General features: G+C 54.4%; 1 protein-coding gene across 4 annotated transcripts in view; it reads right to left on the bottom strand.

The window, feature by feature from the left end:
* Positions 1-15,965, bottom strand: part of UBE2J2 (ubiquitin conjugating enzyme E2 J2) — a 28,382-nt gene extending 12,417 nt beyond the window's left edge. Inside the window, exons 1-7 of one of the 4 annotated variants that reach the window (XM_021707850.1) lie at positions 15,929-15,965; positions 10,487-10,617; positions 8,096-8,136; positions 3,047-3,149; positions 2,790-2,928; positions 1,746-1,826; positions 770-1,059 (exon numbers count right to left, since the gene is read on the bottom strand). In XM_021707850.1, the coding sequence (XP_021563525.1) occupies positions 775-1,059; positions 1,746-1,826; positions 2,790-2,928; positions 3,047-3,149; positions 8,096-8,136; positions 10,487-10,617 (780 nt within the window). In that variant the 5' untranslated portion in view covers positions 15,929-15,965 and the 3' untranslated portion in view covers positions 770-774. Of the gene's footprint in view, positions 1-469; positions 1,060-1,745; positions 1,827-2,789; positions 2,929-3,046; positions 3,150-7,823; positions 7,933-8,095; positions 8,137-10,374; positions 10,620-15,928 lie in introns of those variants that run through there. The other 3 variants (XM_008048682.2, XM_021707851.1, XM_008048683.2) reach the window with 3 other exon arrangements.
* Positions 15,966-16,076: the final 111 nt, after the last annotated feature.

Below are 16,076 nucleotides of genomic sequence, written 5' to 3'. Positions count from 1 at the left end.
TGTTCCACCTGACCATAAACACATTTTAAAATGCTGAGACCAAGGCTGGGCGTACAGGCTCATACCTGTAATCCCAGCACTTGGGAGGCAGAGGTCAAGGACTGCTTGGGCCCAGGAGTTTGAGACCAGCTGGGGCAACATAGCAAGACCTCATCTCTACAAAAAAACTAGCTGGAGACGGTGGTGTGCACCTGTAGTCCCAGCTACTCAAGAGGTGAGGCAGAAGGCTCACCGGAACCATGATTGTGCCACTGCACTCCAGCCTGGGCAACAGGGTGAGATTCCAACCCCCTCCCCCACTGCCAAAAAAAAATGCTGAGACCAAAGACTTGGTCTCCTGGATCCCTGTCTACGGCCCTGCTAAGCTGCGTCACCGCGTGGTCCAACCAACACTTGCCAGCACTGGCACCAGCCTCACCACCAGGCACCGGGGCAAGCCCGGGAGCTTCACCAAGAATGCACGCAGAGCAATGATAGGCATTGGGTTTTATATTTTTAAGTGATCAAATCTAACAAAATGAAAAACAGGTTTACTAAAACAGGTCCAAAGACAACACAGGAGACGGCCCACCAGCCCCGACACCAGGCCGGAAGAGGGGCCGAGAGTCCCGAGTCTCCCCACATCTGAACTGCGCATTTTGGTTGTTGCTTTCCTGTTAACAGGCTACACCCAGGAGTCCAGCAGGTCCGCTCGTGCTCAGCAGTGTGTCTAGCCTGCCCACGTCAGGTTCATGCCTGGCATCCCTCAGCAGCAACCACGGGTCCTGGCGTGCCTCATTCCTGTGCGATGCTCCTCAGGACGTACTTGACCGTATAGGCAAAGGCTGCAAACCCAACTATAACAAACAAGTTCGCCAGGGCCCCACCCAGGAGTCCGTGGTGCCGGTTGGCCTGCTGGAGCCCAGCGAGGTTGGGGCCGGCCCCTGGCGCATGCCCATGCAGGAGCGGGACCCCATTCTGGCCGTGGTGCGTCTCCCCGTCGGGAACCACATCTGGCAAGGGGAGAGCCTGGGGTCTGCTACTGAGTTCATCTTGTGCTTTCTGTTTTTGTTTAATTTCCTAAGAAAGAAACAGCGAGAAATGGCTGTTGGTCAAACCCACCCCGCTCAGGATTGCACCCATGCTCAGAAGCCCAGGCGCATCCTCAAATCTGGCTCTGCATGGCCAAATCTCAACACCCAAGGCAAGCTCAGGACTTGACCACACCTCACGTAAGGGGACCCAGCGAGTTGCCCACAGCCCTGAGCCACCACAGCCTCCCCACTGTGGCCCACTTTCTCAGGAACACTCCAGTCCCCACAGCTCAAGGCAGCTGACATGCCTCCTGTCCACTCCGGGCCACCTAGACCCTGGCAGCCCACCCAAGTGCCATTCAGGCCAGCAAGCTCCATGTCCATGTGGGGACTGGCCCAGGCCCTACTCAAGCTGCAAATCTGTCCTGGGGCCTCTACTCTGTGCCAGGCCTTCTGCTCCTCCTGCCCTGGGGACTCTGGAGAAAGTTATGGTCTGCAGCAGCCCCTGTTAGTGTGAACCCGGAAGTGTGGGCACTCCAAGGGCATGGACACCCAATGGCATGGGTACCCCAAGGTCGCGGGCACGCTGAGGCAGGGGCACACCCTCTGTGCTCCACAGCCTGGGGAGGGCTGGCCGTCACTCGAGGACAGTTTCTCTTTGGGAAGAATTGAAACTAAAAGTGTCTGTACTGCTAGGATAGGCAAATTAACTTCCAGTTTTCACTTTCTTACCTCCACGACTTCAGGAAACAATTCACAAAAGACTTTATCTTTTAAGTTAAATGCTAAACTCTGCGCTGCCAGCTGTCTTTTCTAGGAAGAAAGAGAAGGGAACTATCGGTCAGAAAATTAACTTCTATTCTTTCAAAATTCTACCAACAGGTGATTTTCAAGTCAAGGGCTGCCACGTGTCTCAGAAGGCACTTAATGAGCTTGTTCTTTACAAAAGCAGCTGAGTCTCACAGAGGCTTCCTTCTCTTTTCACCACCAACTAGTGATAGGAAACTTAACTTCTATTTTACACAGGTGCCAGGTACAGTGGCTCAAGCCTGTAATCCCAGCGCTTTGGGAGCCCAGGAGTTCAAGACCAGCCAGGGCAACGCAGTGAGACCTCATCTCTATTAAAAAAAAAAAAAAAGTAACAATCTTTTAAAAAAACACAGAAAGGGGCTGGACTTGGTGGCTCAGCCTGCAATTCCAGCACTTTGGGAGGCCAAAGTGAGTGAACTGCCTGAGCCCGAGGGTTCGAGACCAGCCGGGGCAACTTGGCAAGACCTCGTGTCTCTACAATAAATCAAATATTAGCACACATCTGTAGTTCCAGCTACTTGGAAGGCTGAGGCAGAAAGATTGCCTGAGCCATGCAAGTCAAGACTGCAGTGGCCTTGAGTGTGCCACTGTACTCTAGCCTGAGCGAGAGTGAGACTCCAACTCAAAAAAAAAAAACAAAAAACCCACACACACAGAAAGGGAAAGAACTCTAACAGCAAGGCATGCGGCTCCTGGCTTTGAGGCCCACACAGTCTGAAGGTGGCACTGCCGTAGACCACCCTGAGACCCTGAGGAAGACCCCAGTGGTGTGGACAGCAGGTCCTGGCAGACGAAGCCAAAAGTGGGTAGAAAGCAGGACTTCGAGGGGGACATGAGACCCAGGGTGTATCAAGCACCTGTGACGGTGGTGGGACACAGGGACCCAGTGGGAACTCTGTGCTGTGCCTCAGGAACAGCACAGCCCAGACACAGGGACCCCGGGCGAGGGCACTCCCTAGGCCTCACCGTGAAGTCTGACGTCTCTATACTGCCCAGGGTGGGACCCTTTTCCACCATGAAGCTCAGCAGCCCGGTCAGGATGGTGGAGACGGACCAGGCTGGGTTCCACGTGTCCGGGTGGAAATCCGTGATGGAAAGACACAGCCTGCAAACAGGGCTACGTCGGTGAGTGCACATCCCCATGTGGCCCCTGCATGCCCAGAGAGCCACTCCTGTGCTCAGACAGCCCCCCCGACATGCCGCAGCACCTGCGAGTGCCTTACCTGGTGTTGCACTTAAATCTTCCATTGGGAGTTATCATATAAATACTAGGAGGTTTGAAAGGAAATTCTCTGGGAAAAATTAGTTTTCCATGATAATAGCCACCTACATCAACACAGAAAGGGGAAAGAGATGGTCATCTCCATAGCACGACTCCTCAAGTCTTGCCCCGTGTCCACCAGTCCCATATCCTGCTGCCCTCTCCAGGCCACACCAACTCCCAGGCTCGGCCCCCTACTGACCTCGCCCTCCGGGGCCCACTCCAACCCTCCGCAGTGCCTCTCCAGCCTGGTACAGGCCCAGACCCACCCCTCCACGCCCCGCCTGACTAGTGCCAGACACCCCTCACGCAGCCAACGCCACTACATGCTACTCTCGCCAGCACATCAGGAGGCTGAGTCCAGCAGAGGCCACCCTCCAACTTGGGCCTGTACCCAGCAACTCTCTAGAACCACCTGCTTCCCCACCTGATCACACCTGTTGATAGCAAACCTCATCTCTACTCACATGCCTCCAGTCTCTGCTGACAGCCCCTCACCCTGATGTGAATCCCTGGAGGTTGTCGCTATGTCCTCTCCTCTCAAGCTCCCAAGTCCCCCGGACCCAGGCCACACCTGCTGCACATAACCTAATCTCAAGGTCACCCACACAACCCCACTGGTGCCTGACCACACCCTGGCATGACTTTTCTTTCTTTTTTTTTTGAGTTGGAGTCTCACTCTGTCACCCGGACTGGAGTGCAGTGGGTGCTCCCGGTCACCGCGGCCTCGCCTGCTGGGCTCCGGCGATCCTTTCCCCTCAGCCTTCCGAGTAGCCGGAATTACAGGCATGCGCTACCACGCCTGGCTGATTTTTTGATTTATTGTAGAGATAAGGTCTTGCTGCCCAGGCAGGTCTCGAACCCGCGGGCTCAGGCCATCCACTCACCTCAGCCTCCCAAAGGCGCGGGATGACAGGATGAGCCACCGAGCCCGGCTTGGCATGACCTTTTCAAGGCCACTCTTGACTCTACCTCCTGGAAACTCCCACCCTAGCTGGCTCCTCCTGTCTGCCCAAGCACAGAGTGTTCTTCCCTGGGTTTCATGACTCCCAACCATCATCTCCACCTGGGACCCACACATCCAAGGCAGAATTCCTGCCACTTCCCCCAGAAGGTACCCATGCGCCAAATGCCCTCCTGAGCCCTGCTCACTGACCCGACGGCCCACCCCAGCCTGAGGCCTCACATCTGACTGCCCAGGTTGCACCAGAGCTGGCTGGAAATGCAGAGCTGGTCAACCGACCAGTTGTGCAGAGAGTGTGCACAAGACAGGACTCCCAGGAACATGTGCACGTGTAGTGTGCATATACCATCAAGGTGGAAAAATGCTGGTCTCTAGGACCACACATGGTCCTGCCTCAAGGACCATGGACACCAGTTCTCATGGGTTCCTCTGATCCAAGGCCACCCTGTGCAGGGTGCAGTCCCCACAAGAGTCCTTTATTTCTTATAGTGGAGTCGAGATTTTTTTTTTTTTTTTTGAGTCGGAGTCTCACTCTATTGCCCAGGCTGGAGGGCAGTGGCACACTCACGGCCACCGCAGCCTCAACCTGCTGGGTTCAGGCGATCCATCCACCTCAGCCTTCCAAGTAGGTGGAACTACAGACATGCGCCATCATACCTGGCTAATTTTTTGATTTATTGTACAGATGAGATCTCGCCAAGCTGCCCAGGCTGGTCTCAAACTCCTGGGTTCAGGAAATCCTCTCACCTTGGCCTCCCAAAGTGCTGAGATTATAGGTGTAAGCCACCATGCCCAACGAGTCTTGGGATTTTAGGCAGCCTCAGCATTGGCTGAACACAAGCAGGACCTTCTCGTACTGGAAGCAGGGCAGTCACCTAACAGCCCCCAGGTCCACTCCCCCACCCCAGTTCCTAAGGGTGGCTCCTGCCTGTACAACTGCTCCTGGTAACCTCTCCCCATGGGACAGATGCACACAACCTACTATGGGCCACTGACCCCACACTCAGTACAGACTGTGCAGATGTGCCACCGTGTCTACCTTGCAGCCACAGTGTGGCCCCACAGGGCTCGGGCCCCTAGACTTTAGAACCACCAGTCAATCTTCCTGCGGGAAATCTGTTAGGACCAATAATGGGATTGGCCGGGAGGTTCCCTCTCCACACTCCCTGACCTCTGTGTGTGTGTGCCGCACACACCCAGGACCAGTAAGTCACAGTTTATATCTCCGTGATATGGGTCTCCTGGTCCCCGAGGGCTGCTCTCCATTCTAAAGGTCCTATATGAAAACACCATTTTACTGTGTGCCTGCCCCTTGATGAAGCAGTTCCTGAGCCCAGGGACACTGTGGCTCCTGTCTGCACTCTGTCCCAGGGGTGATGCTCGCGTACACACAGGAGTAGATGTGGAGTCAGCAGTGGAAGGATAATATAAGCAAAGCCACCTGCAGAGCCAGCTTGATGTGCAGATAAGGCGCCAGCAAGAGACTTATGCTATAAATGATGCCCAGGGACACACTGGAAAATAAGCACAAAATAGAAATAGGCACTTTTCTTCAGAAGAAGCAGGAACACCACAGTGGGCTTGAAACTCCATCTGGCTCAGTCCTCACTGGGAAATGCAATTCCCACAGCAGGGAAAGTGCTCTTTCAGTTCAGCAGAGGATGGGAAGACGGACATTCTCCTGTTTCACCGTGCACAGACCTGCCAGAAAAACCCGCCCTGATCGGCAACCCCACTGCTTGATATCCTCAAGACACGCAAACACAGACATCCACAGTACCAGGTGTCCCACAAGAGACGGGAAACACTCGCTTGTTCTTCAAGGGGGGGCTAGGTAAATGGTGGCCCTAGGTAAATGGTGGTCCTTGGACATCCACTGAGGACCACGTCCTGCTCCAGACTACTGGTGGCACAGGCCACATGGGGGCCGCCACGGCTGCTCCTGGTCTCTCTGCCCCATGATCTGGGTCTACCCCCACCACCTGGTCCTCACCCCAGAGGTAAGTCTTGAGACCACTGACTCTACTTTAATCTTCTTTTTTTTTTTCTTCTGAGTTGGAGTCTCACTCTGTCACCCAGACTGGAGTGCAGTGGCCGCTCCTGGCCACCGCAGCTCGACCTGCTGGGATCCGGCGATCCTTCCGCCTCAGCCTTCCAAGTAGCCGGAATTACAGGCATGCGCTACCACGCCCAGCTGATTTTTTGATTTATTGTAGAGATGAGGTCTCGCTGCCCAGGCGGGTCTTGAACCCACGGGCTCAGGCAATCCACTCACCTCAGCCTCCCAAAGGCGCAGGATGAAGTCCTTTGCCTTTTCATGTAAATTTTAGAATAAGCTGTGGAGCCTACAAAAATGTGGGGATTTAGATAAGACCACATTAAATCTACAAATTTAGGTGGAATTGTATAGCAACACTTATAGGAAGCCAGTAGGTACAGAACAGTCATGGAGCCCAGCACAAGGACTGGCCAGGGCCAACCCATGTGGCCAGACAGACGTGGACTAGGCAGAGGAGCCACTAAAGAAGGTGGGGAAGAGGGGTCAGAATACCTAGAAGTCAGGAAGGAAGTGGTCAGTCACAGCACCCTAAACTAGAGGGCAAGAAACAGGACTGAGAATAGCCCTTGGCATGTGGTAATTCAGAGGGGCTCTCTGAAGACCCCTAGAAGAACAGAGGGTCAGCAAGGGGACTGCAGACAGAGAAAGCACAAGAAACAGGGTCAGGGCCCCGCTCTGCACATCCCTAGGGCTGCCACTCCTCTCCAGCCATGTCCTCACCTTGCATGTGTGTGTGTGCACGTGGTTCATTGCCATCAAGGCCCTGGCTGGTCTTGGGCAGAGGGGTGGAGTTTGGTTACAAAATTACCATATATTTAGTACTTTATTTACTAAAACCACAAAACAAAACCAAATTGAAAACCTAGCATAATTTCATTTGCTACAGGTCACCTTTGCTCAGTTTTCCTGCACGCAGGAAGTAAGGTTCCCTGCCCTCACTCTCGCCTCCAGGAGCTCGCCCTGGATGCGGCCGCCAGCACCCACTACCTGGGCGCTATTCTGTCCGCAGCTGCAGTCATCTCCAGCATCACCACAATCAGCCATGAATGTCATCATGACAACGGGTTCACCCTACAGAGGCACTTCTGCACACTTGCCACCCTGGAACAGATCATCCTGGCTGGGACTCATCCACTCATCCTTTCCTGATAGTACAAAGCAGGGGTTTGCCAACTTCCTTCTAGCAGAGAACTCTTCCCTGGAGACATCTTCCACAACCCCACACGTGGGCAGACAAAAGCCTACCGTTCCAACTGCCTGAAGTTGGGACCCAGTGGCTGGAGAGCCAAGGTGCTGCCCCCCAGCCACCGCTCTGTCCTGGGCTTGTCTATGGGTGTTGTTGCCAAACCTGGTCCTGGCCCCAAAGTTGGTGCCAATCTCCCGGAGGGCCCCAGACACTTGATGATAGCTTCAAAGTCTGCTTTGTGAATCACACCAAAGATCCTAGATGGCATCTGGTGACCTGGAGAGGGCAGGCCACTGTATCAGCCTCGGCAGCAGCTGGGATCAAAGAGCCAGGCAAGTCCTGGAGCTCTCTACGCCCCCGGTGTCCCACCACACAAGGGGTCTGTAGCTTAGCTCAGCCTGTTTGATGACCACAAGACACTGAAGTGTCAAGCACAGAGCAAGCTCTCAACAAATACACCTTTCTTTCCTTCCACAACATTTACCCTGGTCTCAGGAGACAAGAGAACAAGGTGCCGTTTCCCCGCGTACCCCAATCTGTCTTCTCCAGCGCTGACCCCATGGCGTCAGAGGCGAGTGAAACAGATACTTACAGACGGTCCCTGAAGATTTAGACACACCAGCAAAAGCAAAGTCTGAGCTTGGAGAAATATTAGGATGAGTTCCATGTAAGTCCAATTTAACTAATGCGCATCCAAAATAGAAAGACTGTTAATCACAAATAAAAGATGTGTAATAGACATGGTCTACTCAGAACACAAAAAACGGCCTCTTGTTCCTCTACCTCAGAGCAGAATACTGACCTTCATAAGGGGTCATCTCAGGGCCTCGGACGACATAGTGCCTGAGGAGAGAAGAAAGTTACTTGAGATCTGGACGGCAGATTCTCCAGAATCAGAGCTGCTCTGAGGCTGGGGTTTACAGGACCCAGCCTACACCCAGAAGCATTCAGTCAGGAGCCACGCAAACACCAACACAGGGTCCATGCAACCAGCCTGCACAGGTGCTGTAGTCACTTTCTGACAAGACCGTAGTGGCTGTATTTTCTAAGTTTTCCAAAATATGACATACAAGAAGTTAATCTTCTATGCTGAACAACTCAAATTTTAAAGAAAATTTAATTTTTTTATAATATATTATTAAGAGATACTTGAAAACCTGGATTTTTAATATAGACTTATAATTGATATTTGTATAGCATGCACATCAGTTAAACAAGGCACAGCTAGTGATGTGAAGCTGACTATATCCCCCAGCCTTGCATTTGTGTTCCTGGAAAAACCAGAAATGATGTTGAGCAGCTGTCCTAGAGCAGGATGAACAGGAAAAGCCATCACTGTCCCCAAGACCAAAGTCCTCACACAGAGCTCAACTTCAGAATAGGAGCAGCAAACAGAATTCCCACTCCGCCATGCAAATGAAGAGGAAGAAGGCGTTAGTTCGTGTAAACAGGTGTTTGGGCTTCACAGGTTCTCAAACAAAACAAGAGTGCAGAGAAGAACGAACCACTAACCAAAAATGCCAGAAACCAGACACAAGTACAAACACTTGATGACCATCCTTTCCAAGAGCTCTTCCCACCAGGACACATGTGCCTATCATTTTAACACTAATGCAATCATGCAACACATGCTAGCCCCTGAAGTGTTTTACTCAAACAACAACAACAACAAAGAAAAAAGCACTGTAATCGTGGGTCGGGGCCCAGGAGCGGAGTGGCTGAGAATGTGGCTCACAGGCCCAAAGGAACACAGCCTTCACTTGTTACTGTCCCCAAGTCCTGTGCCCGGCTGAGAAACTGGAAGACACAATGAAGAAGTCTCCTCCTGAGACAGCTCCCACCACCAAAGGGCAGCAGAGACAGCAGAACCAGCTGTGCTCAGAGGCCTGGACCCGTAACAGCCTTTCTGGAAAAGCAGTCTTCTCTCAGCTCAAGGGAAGCCGCCCTCCGAGCCCACGCAGTTCTCACAGCAGTCCTGACACTGCTGCCCCGGGCTGGCCCCCCAGTCCCAGCTGAGAAGAGGGGCGCACTGCCTAAGCCGCCTGTACAAGCGATGTGGTTTATGCTCCAACCTGCTCTCCTTCTGGATCTGGAATTCCGGTAGGTGCCAGGTAGAGGATGCCTCTGTGGCCAGCCCCCAGTAACGCCCCTGAACATGAGTTGTCCAAGCATACTGCTGGAAATTAAGTGCACCGTAGAGGGTGTAGCTTGTACCTACTCCCTATGGGCTTTACCCTGTGCACCTCTTAACTGATTTTGCTGTCTTTTCCCTGTAATGTTAATGGTAAAAACCCCATGAGTCATCAAACCCAGAGGAGGTCTTGGGGACCCCCCCAATCCACAGACTCACATGTGGGGAAGGCCTTCCAGACAACAAGGTCGTTCTCATGAACCAGGGAGGAGGTAGGCCACCTGTGGAACCAACCCATACCTGTCAACTACATCCCAAGGCCATGGGACAGAGTAGCCTCTGGTGATGCATGGAGGCCATTCGTGCCGAGGGCTCACCTCATCCAGGGAAGCCCCCGCTGGGCTGGGCCTCCTCTGAAGGCCGGAAGAGGTAAGCCTCTGACCAATCTGGAAATACTTCTTTTAGCTCAGTTAAATCTCTTTTCTCTGGATTTAACAAAATTAAAAAGTATTTTCTTAAAGATCAAAACACAAAGCAAAAAAAAGGCCTCAAGCAAAGAAAGGCCTTTGAACACCTCAGCCTCACAGAGACGAAATCACTCCCAAACCTAAGGCAGCATTCCATAGCAGTGTGTGTCACCTCGTCACTCCACGCTTGGGACAGAGCCACCACGAGAGGGACACCTACAAGGGTCAGCCTGAGGGTCAGGGCCTGGTGCTACCACAAGCACTCCGAGGGGAGACAAGTTAGCTCTCAGTGTCCAGAAGCGAAGAGTGGAGAGGAATGCCTGGACATGCCGCCTCTTCTCTAAGTGCTGGGCCGCAGGCCCCTCAGGAGGGCGTCTCCTTCTAGCCCCAACCCGAGCCAAGCAGGACTCTGCAGTGTTCCTGGCAGGCACCCACTGGGAAGACGATCGGAGTGGGTCTGTGGGCCTCTGGGCATGCGCTCACACTCGAGGAGCGGGGAGGACTGCCTCGCTGGTGCCATGACCGGGGGCACCAGGCTCCCAGCTGGGCCAGCGGAGACCTGTGCAAGGGCAGCAGGCAAGCGGCAGAGTCTCACCATTCGAGAATGTTCGAAGGGAGGGGCTCGGCACAGATGTAAGGCACAGGGTCCTTCTTGATGCGAAGGTAGTCCTGCTTCAGCCGCTGGGTCGCTGTTGTCGGAGCCCTCTTGCTGCTGTTGCTGCTCATCTGTTAAAAACAACGACCGGTGTGGTGACGCGACCGATCCTACAGAAGCCGGCAGGAGCCCCAGGGAGCGTTCCCTTTTCTTTGTGAAGGGCAGGGTGCCCCGGAATGGGTTCGTCCCAAGAGAGGGGCCCGCGTCCACACCAAAACAGCCTACATTGACCAAGAATGGGGGAGGCTCAACTGCAGCTGTCTACCCAGGACAGCAGCAGCCACACCCCCTCACATCTGCAGCCCCCATCCTCTCAGGCTGGCCCAAATGTGCACATCTCATCCCAGCACCCAGAACCACAACCCACAGGCCACCCTGACACCCACCCCCCAGATGCCCGCAGGCCCCAAGGATTCTTTTCCCACCAGCTCTACCACCATCCTCATTTACACAGACACACAAACAAGAAACCCAAAGCCTCACTCCTGCCCTCAGAGAACTCAAGGGAGACAAAGACAGCAGAAGGAAAGGGTCAGAACGCATCGTGCTGGAGCCAGCCTGGACCAGCCCTGAGAGCAGCCATGCTCCAGCTCAGAACGCAGTGCGCTGCCCAGGGAGTCCTCACATAAGAGAAGCTGCTCGCACCACACCCGGCTGCCCCACCCTTCCCAAAGCTGGCTGCAATGTTGACACTAGCCAGGGCAAAAGAGCAGAAGCAGGGGAGCCTCTCCCTGAGGCTGGAGAGGGGCTGGGCAGAGAGGTATGTGCCCCCCAGGTAGAGGTGCGCTGGACGGGCAGAGCCTGAGGAATGACGCCACCCAAGCTCACACAGCCAGGCAGAGGCAAAAATCGCTCAGTCTCCTTTCCATTTTAAGAGTTCTCAGAGAAGAAAACGCAATTTATGCCAACTTTATTTTTAAATTTGAATATGAAAAAAATTGAACATATGGGCAAACAAGTATCTGCAACCTGGAAGAGGAGACAACAATGGAGAGAGAAGCGAGGCCACAGGGTAAAGTCCTGGTCACTGTGTCAGGAACCCAGTAGAGCAGGGCAGGGGTGAGACCAGTCAGAAAACAAGGCCAGAGAGCCCAGGGGGTTCTAGGCGCCATCCTCAAGGCCAGAAAGGTCACTCTGGTGGCTCCGTGCGAGACAGTCAGGACAGCTCTCGGGCTGAGCACAAGGAGCGAGGCTGTGCCATCATTCGAGCAAGATGGGCAGGAGACCCTGGGACCCCCCTGCTTTGCTTCAGAGGCTGAGGAGAGGGGTGGTGATGGGAGCACAGGGCCCCCCTGCCAGACATCGGGACAGCTCTGGCTCCATCTCTTCTGTATACTGGAGTTCTCATAACCATGAAAATGGAAAGGCAAAGAGGTCTGCAGCCAAGAACAAAGTGTGAAGACTACTGGTCTAAAACACAATGGCTTTGCTGTCTTTATCTCCCTTGAGATCTCTGGAGGGCCAGGCTAGACGTGGGCGGGGGACATGGGTAGCCCCATACCACCAAGCCTTCTCCTGCTTCTCCACGCCAGGCCTCCCCTCCTGCCACCAACACTGCCACTCAAGAGGCTCCCAAACCATCTCTCACATGGTACTCTCTGGCCAAACGCCTCCAGTAGGGGCCCTGGACATCAGCAGCCATCAATCACAGTCAGTCACCACCATCCTGACGTCGCAGTTCACACAAACCTAAAACCAACCCGCGCGCTCTGGAGCCTCTGCACCTGTGGCTCCCTGCAGACGTCCTTCAACTCCTTTGGTCTCTGCCCGCACCTAACCTCCTCAGAAGGATCTCCAGACTCCTGGCCCTTTCCTTCTCAGAAAACCACCACCATTGGACTCTGCCCCCAACCAGGGCCGGCTCCTGACAATGACTAGACCTTGGTGGCTCACTCCACTCCACACCCCCAGGACCTGCAGCAGGGTACTAAGGCCAGGCGCCCACAGCGGTCCTCCCACATGCGTGGCCTCAGCACCACAGCCCACCCCCGCTTCTCGTTCTGGAAGCCCTGACCCTTGCCACACGTGCTCACTACCTCCTTCCTGTCCCGTGCCACCAACCCTAATGTGGGACCTCGTCTCCTTCCTATCAGCCACAGCAGCTCCCAGCACCTTCCAATGGGTCTGGGTCTCTTCCCATTTCAGGTCATCATGTCTGCACGATGCTGATCACCCACTCCTCCACCAGACCTTCAGGATTCCTCCAAGCCAAGCAAATAAGCACCTCCTCTTCCTGCCCACCCCTTGACAGAGCCCCAGACAGTCCTTCGAGCTCTCAAGACCCCCACACAGCCCAGGCTCCAAACTCCCAACTGAACCACCCACCACACCTTGCAGTTGCTTCCAGCCCAGTCTCTGCTGGAGGAAACTCACCCAGGCCCTTCTCGGTCCAGCCTGAGCCACACCCTTCAGGAGCCTCCCTGATTTCCCTAGTCAAATGCCTCCCGCTCTGTCCACCACTGGCCTCCATGCAACCCAGCACACCATTAAAAGGGCCTTGTAGGCCCAGCAGGGGTGAGGGCAAGCTCCGCATGACCCACCCAGAAGGAAGTACTTCCACACACTACTACCCGCAAACCTTGGGATGGACCAGGAAGCCCACCCCAGGCCATTTGCTAGCAGAAAATACAGCAGCAATCCACAGTCAGAGCAATCCACAGCCAGAGCGTGCTCTGCCAGCATTCACCCTGAAGGCAATACTCTGCCACATCAAGAAGGCTTCACCGGATACCTCAAGTGTAACTGTTTGAACTTGGCCGGCCAGGGCCAGGTTGCAAGCTTAATGAAAGTGAGCGGACAGCCACACAAAGTGATCACAGCAAGCTGCCCTCTCACACTTGCTTCAAGAGGCATAATTTTTTTTTTTTTTTTGACTTGGAGTCTCATTCTTGTCACCCAGGTCAGAGTGCAGTGGCATGCTCACCACCATCGCAGCCTTGACCTGCTGGGCTCAAGTGATCCTTCCGTTTCAGCCTTCCAAGTAGCTGGAGCTACAGACACAGACACACACCACCATACCTGGCTAGTTTTTGTGATTTATTGTAGAGACAAGGTCTCACCAAGTTGCCCAGGCTGGTCTCAAATCCCTGGGCTGAGGCAATTCTCTTGCCTTGGTCTCCCAAAGTGCTGGGATTACAGGCTGAGCCACCGTGCCCAGCCCTAATTTTTTGATTTATTGTAGAGATGAGGTCTCGCCAAGTTGCCTAGGTTGGTCTCAAACCTGTGGGCTTAGGCAATCCTTTCACCTCAACCTCTCAAAGTTCTGGGATTATAGGCGTGAGCCACTGCACCTGGCCTAGTGGCATGATCTTTAAGGTAGTGTTTATGACCCAACTACTGCTTCCCTGACTAGCCCTACTTCGCCTCACAGCACTGCCTTCATGTCCTCTCCAAGGGATTGTGGGGACTGTTCCCCCCAGTTCTCCCCATCCAAATACCAGGTGTGGTGGCTCACACCTATAATCTCAGTGCTGACCCGCCCGGGCAACTTGGTGAGACCTCATCTCTACAATAAATCAAAAATTAGCTGGGCGTGGTAGCGCATACCTGTAATTCTAGCTACTTGGAAGGCTGAGGTGGAAAGATTGCCAGAGCCCAGCAGGTTGAGGCTGCGGTGGCCAGGAGCGGCCTCTGCACGTTAGTCTGGGCAACGGAGTGAGACTCCAGCTCAAAAAAAAAAAAATCTCAGTGCTTTGGGAGGCTGAGGTGAGAGGATCACTTGAGGCCTGTTCAGGACCAGCCTAGACAACATCATGAGACCCGTCTCCACAAAAAACTTAAAAAGTATCTGGGCATGACTGTGCGCCTGTAGTCCCAGCTACTCAGGAGGCTGAGGCAGGAGGATCACTTGAATCCAGGAGGTCAAGGCCACAGTGAGCTATGATTGTGCCACGGCACTCCAGCCCAGGCAACAGTGAGACCCCGTCTCAGAAACAAAAATATGGCAGCATAGGCCGGGCGTGGTGGCTCAAGTCTGTAATCCCAGCTCTTTGGGAGGCTGAGGTGAGGGGAAATGTCTGAGCCCACAAGTTCGAGAACAGCCTGTGCAACTTGGCAAGACCTCATGTCTGCAATAAATCAAAAAATTAGCCAGGCATGGTAGCAGGCGCCTGTAGTTCAGGCTACTTGGAAGGCTGAAGTGGAAGAATCTCCTGAGCCCAGCAGGTGGATGCTGGGATGGTGGTGAGGATGCCACTGCACTCCAGCCTGAGAGACGGAGTCAAACTCCAACTCAAAAACAAACAAGAAAATGACAGCGGAAAAGACAAGGAAATTAAAAAACCATAACAGATTCAACATGTGAACACAGCATATATGCCCCAGGAACGCTTTGCACAAGTCCCCACAAAGGACGTAAAGTGTATCATCCTGAAGGAGACAGTGTAGACAATCTGTCAAAAAGGAAATTAACCGCAGGGTTCTGCTGTGAGGCTGCCTAGCATCCATCTGCCCTGTTCCCCTTCTCTCTGGACCTGAGTCCATGCAACTTAGGTGTCGTGTGGTGTGAGACCACAGCTTGACCAGAAGGCCCGTGACACACCCAGGCCCAGGACTTCGCGGAAGTCTCTCCCTGTTCCAGGACTGCTTCGCTTGGGCTGGTAGAGGCCCAAGGCTGGTGGAGGCAGTCTGGCACCACTCACACACACATCTGCCTGAGAAGGCAGCTGCAGGGGTTGGCAGTGCCATGCTGTGCACAGACCACCAACTGCAAGTCCCAAGCACCTAGGTCCACCATGGCGAGGGTGATATGTGGACTTTTCGATCAAGTGAGGTCCTCAGGTTCCTTTCTTTGAGGCCAGATTACACGTTTCACTCCCCTGGAACAAACAGAGTCCTGTGCCCCTGTGAGCCCTCAGACAGTTGTGCATGGTAGCACTCACAGCGGGGCCACAGCCCCACCCTCCCTAGCTGCTTCCTATTTGGGTCTGGCCAGGACTGGGAACTGGATTTGAACTAAACACGAAGCTGCTACTCGGTCTGCACTGAAAGGGGCTAGAAGGCCACACCTAGTCAGGGGCCAAGAGGATGGCGATGGGCAGCAAGGCCCAAGTCCCCCTCCAGCGGCTGGTGGAGGGCCATCTCCGATTCCCACTCCCCCGCTCGGATCTTCTCAGCTGTCACCCCTGGGACAGGGTCCGGGGTACACTCGTTTCTGCGGGGACCCGAGAGGCAGTTCGGGGCTCCAACCGTCCAGGGGTGAGCCGGCGCCGGGCCCAACAGCCTCCCCCGACACACCTACGAACTGGTCCGGCACTGCGAGTGTCCCGCCCCGCAGGAGACCTTCGTGGGGACTTAGCCGTGGCCAGCCGAGCCACCCTACCAGCCGAAACCAACCAGGGGGTCAGGGCAGGGTGCTCCGGGCCAGGTCCCCCCGAAACCGACCTGGGGATCTGGGCAGGAGGCTCCGGGCCGGGCCCCCCGGAAACCGACCTGGAGGTCTGGGCAGGAAACTCCGAGTCGGGCCCAGCCGAAACCGACCTGGGAGTCTGGACAGGACGCTCCGGGCCAGGACCCCCCCGAAACCGATCTG

This window comes from Carlito syrichta, unplaced genomic scaffold (assembly GCF_000164805.1).
Source record: "Carlito syrichta isolate Samal-C Ts95f unplaced genomic scaffold, Tarsius_syrichta-2.0.1 Scaffold126499, whole genome shotgun sequence".
NCBI classification, from domain to species: Eukaryota; Metazoa; Chordata; class Mammalia; order Primates; family Tarsiidae; genus Carlito; species Carlito syrichta.
This window is presented reverse-complemented; position numbering and strand designations above follow the sequence as displayed.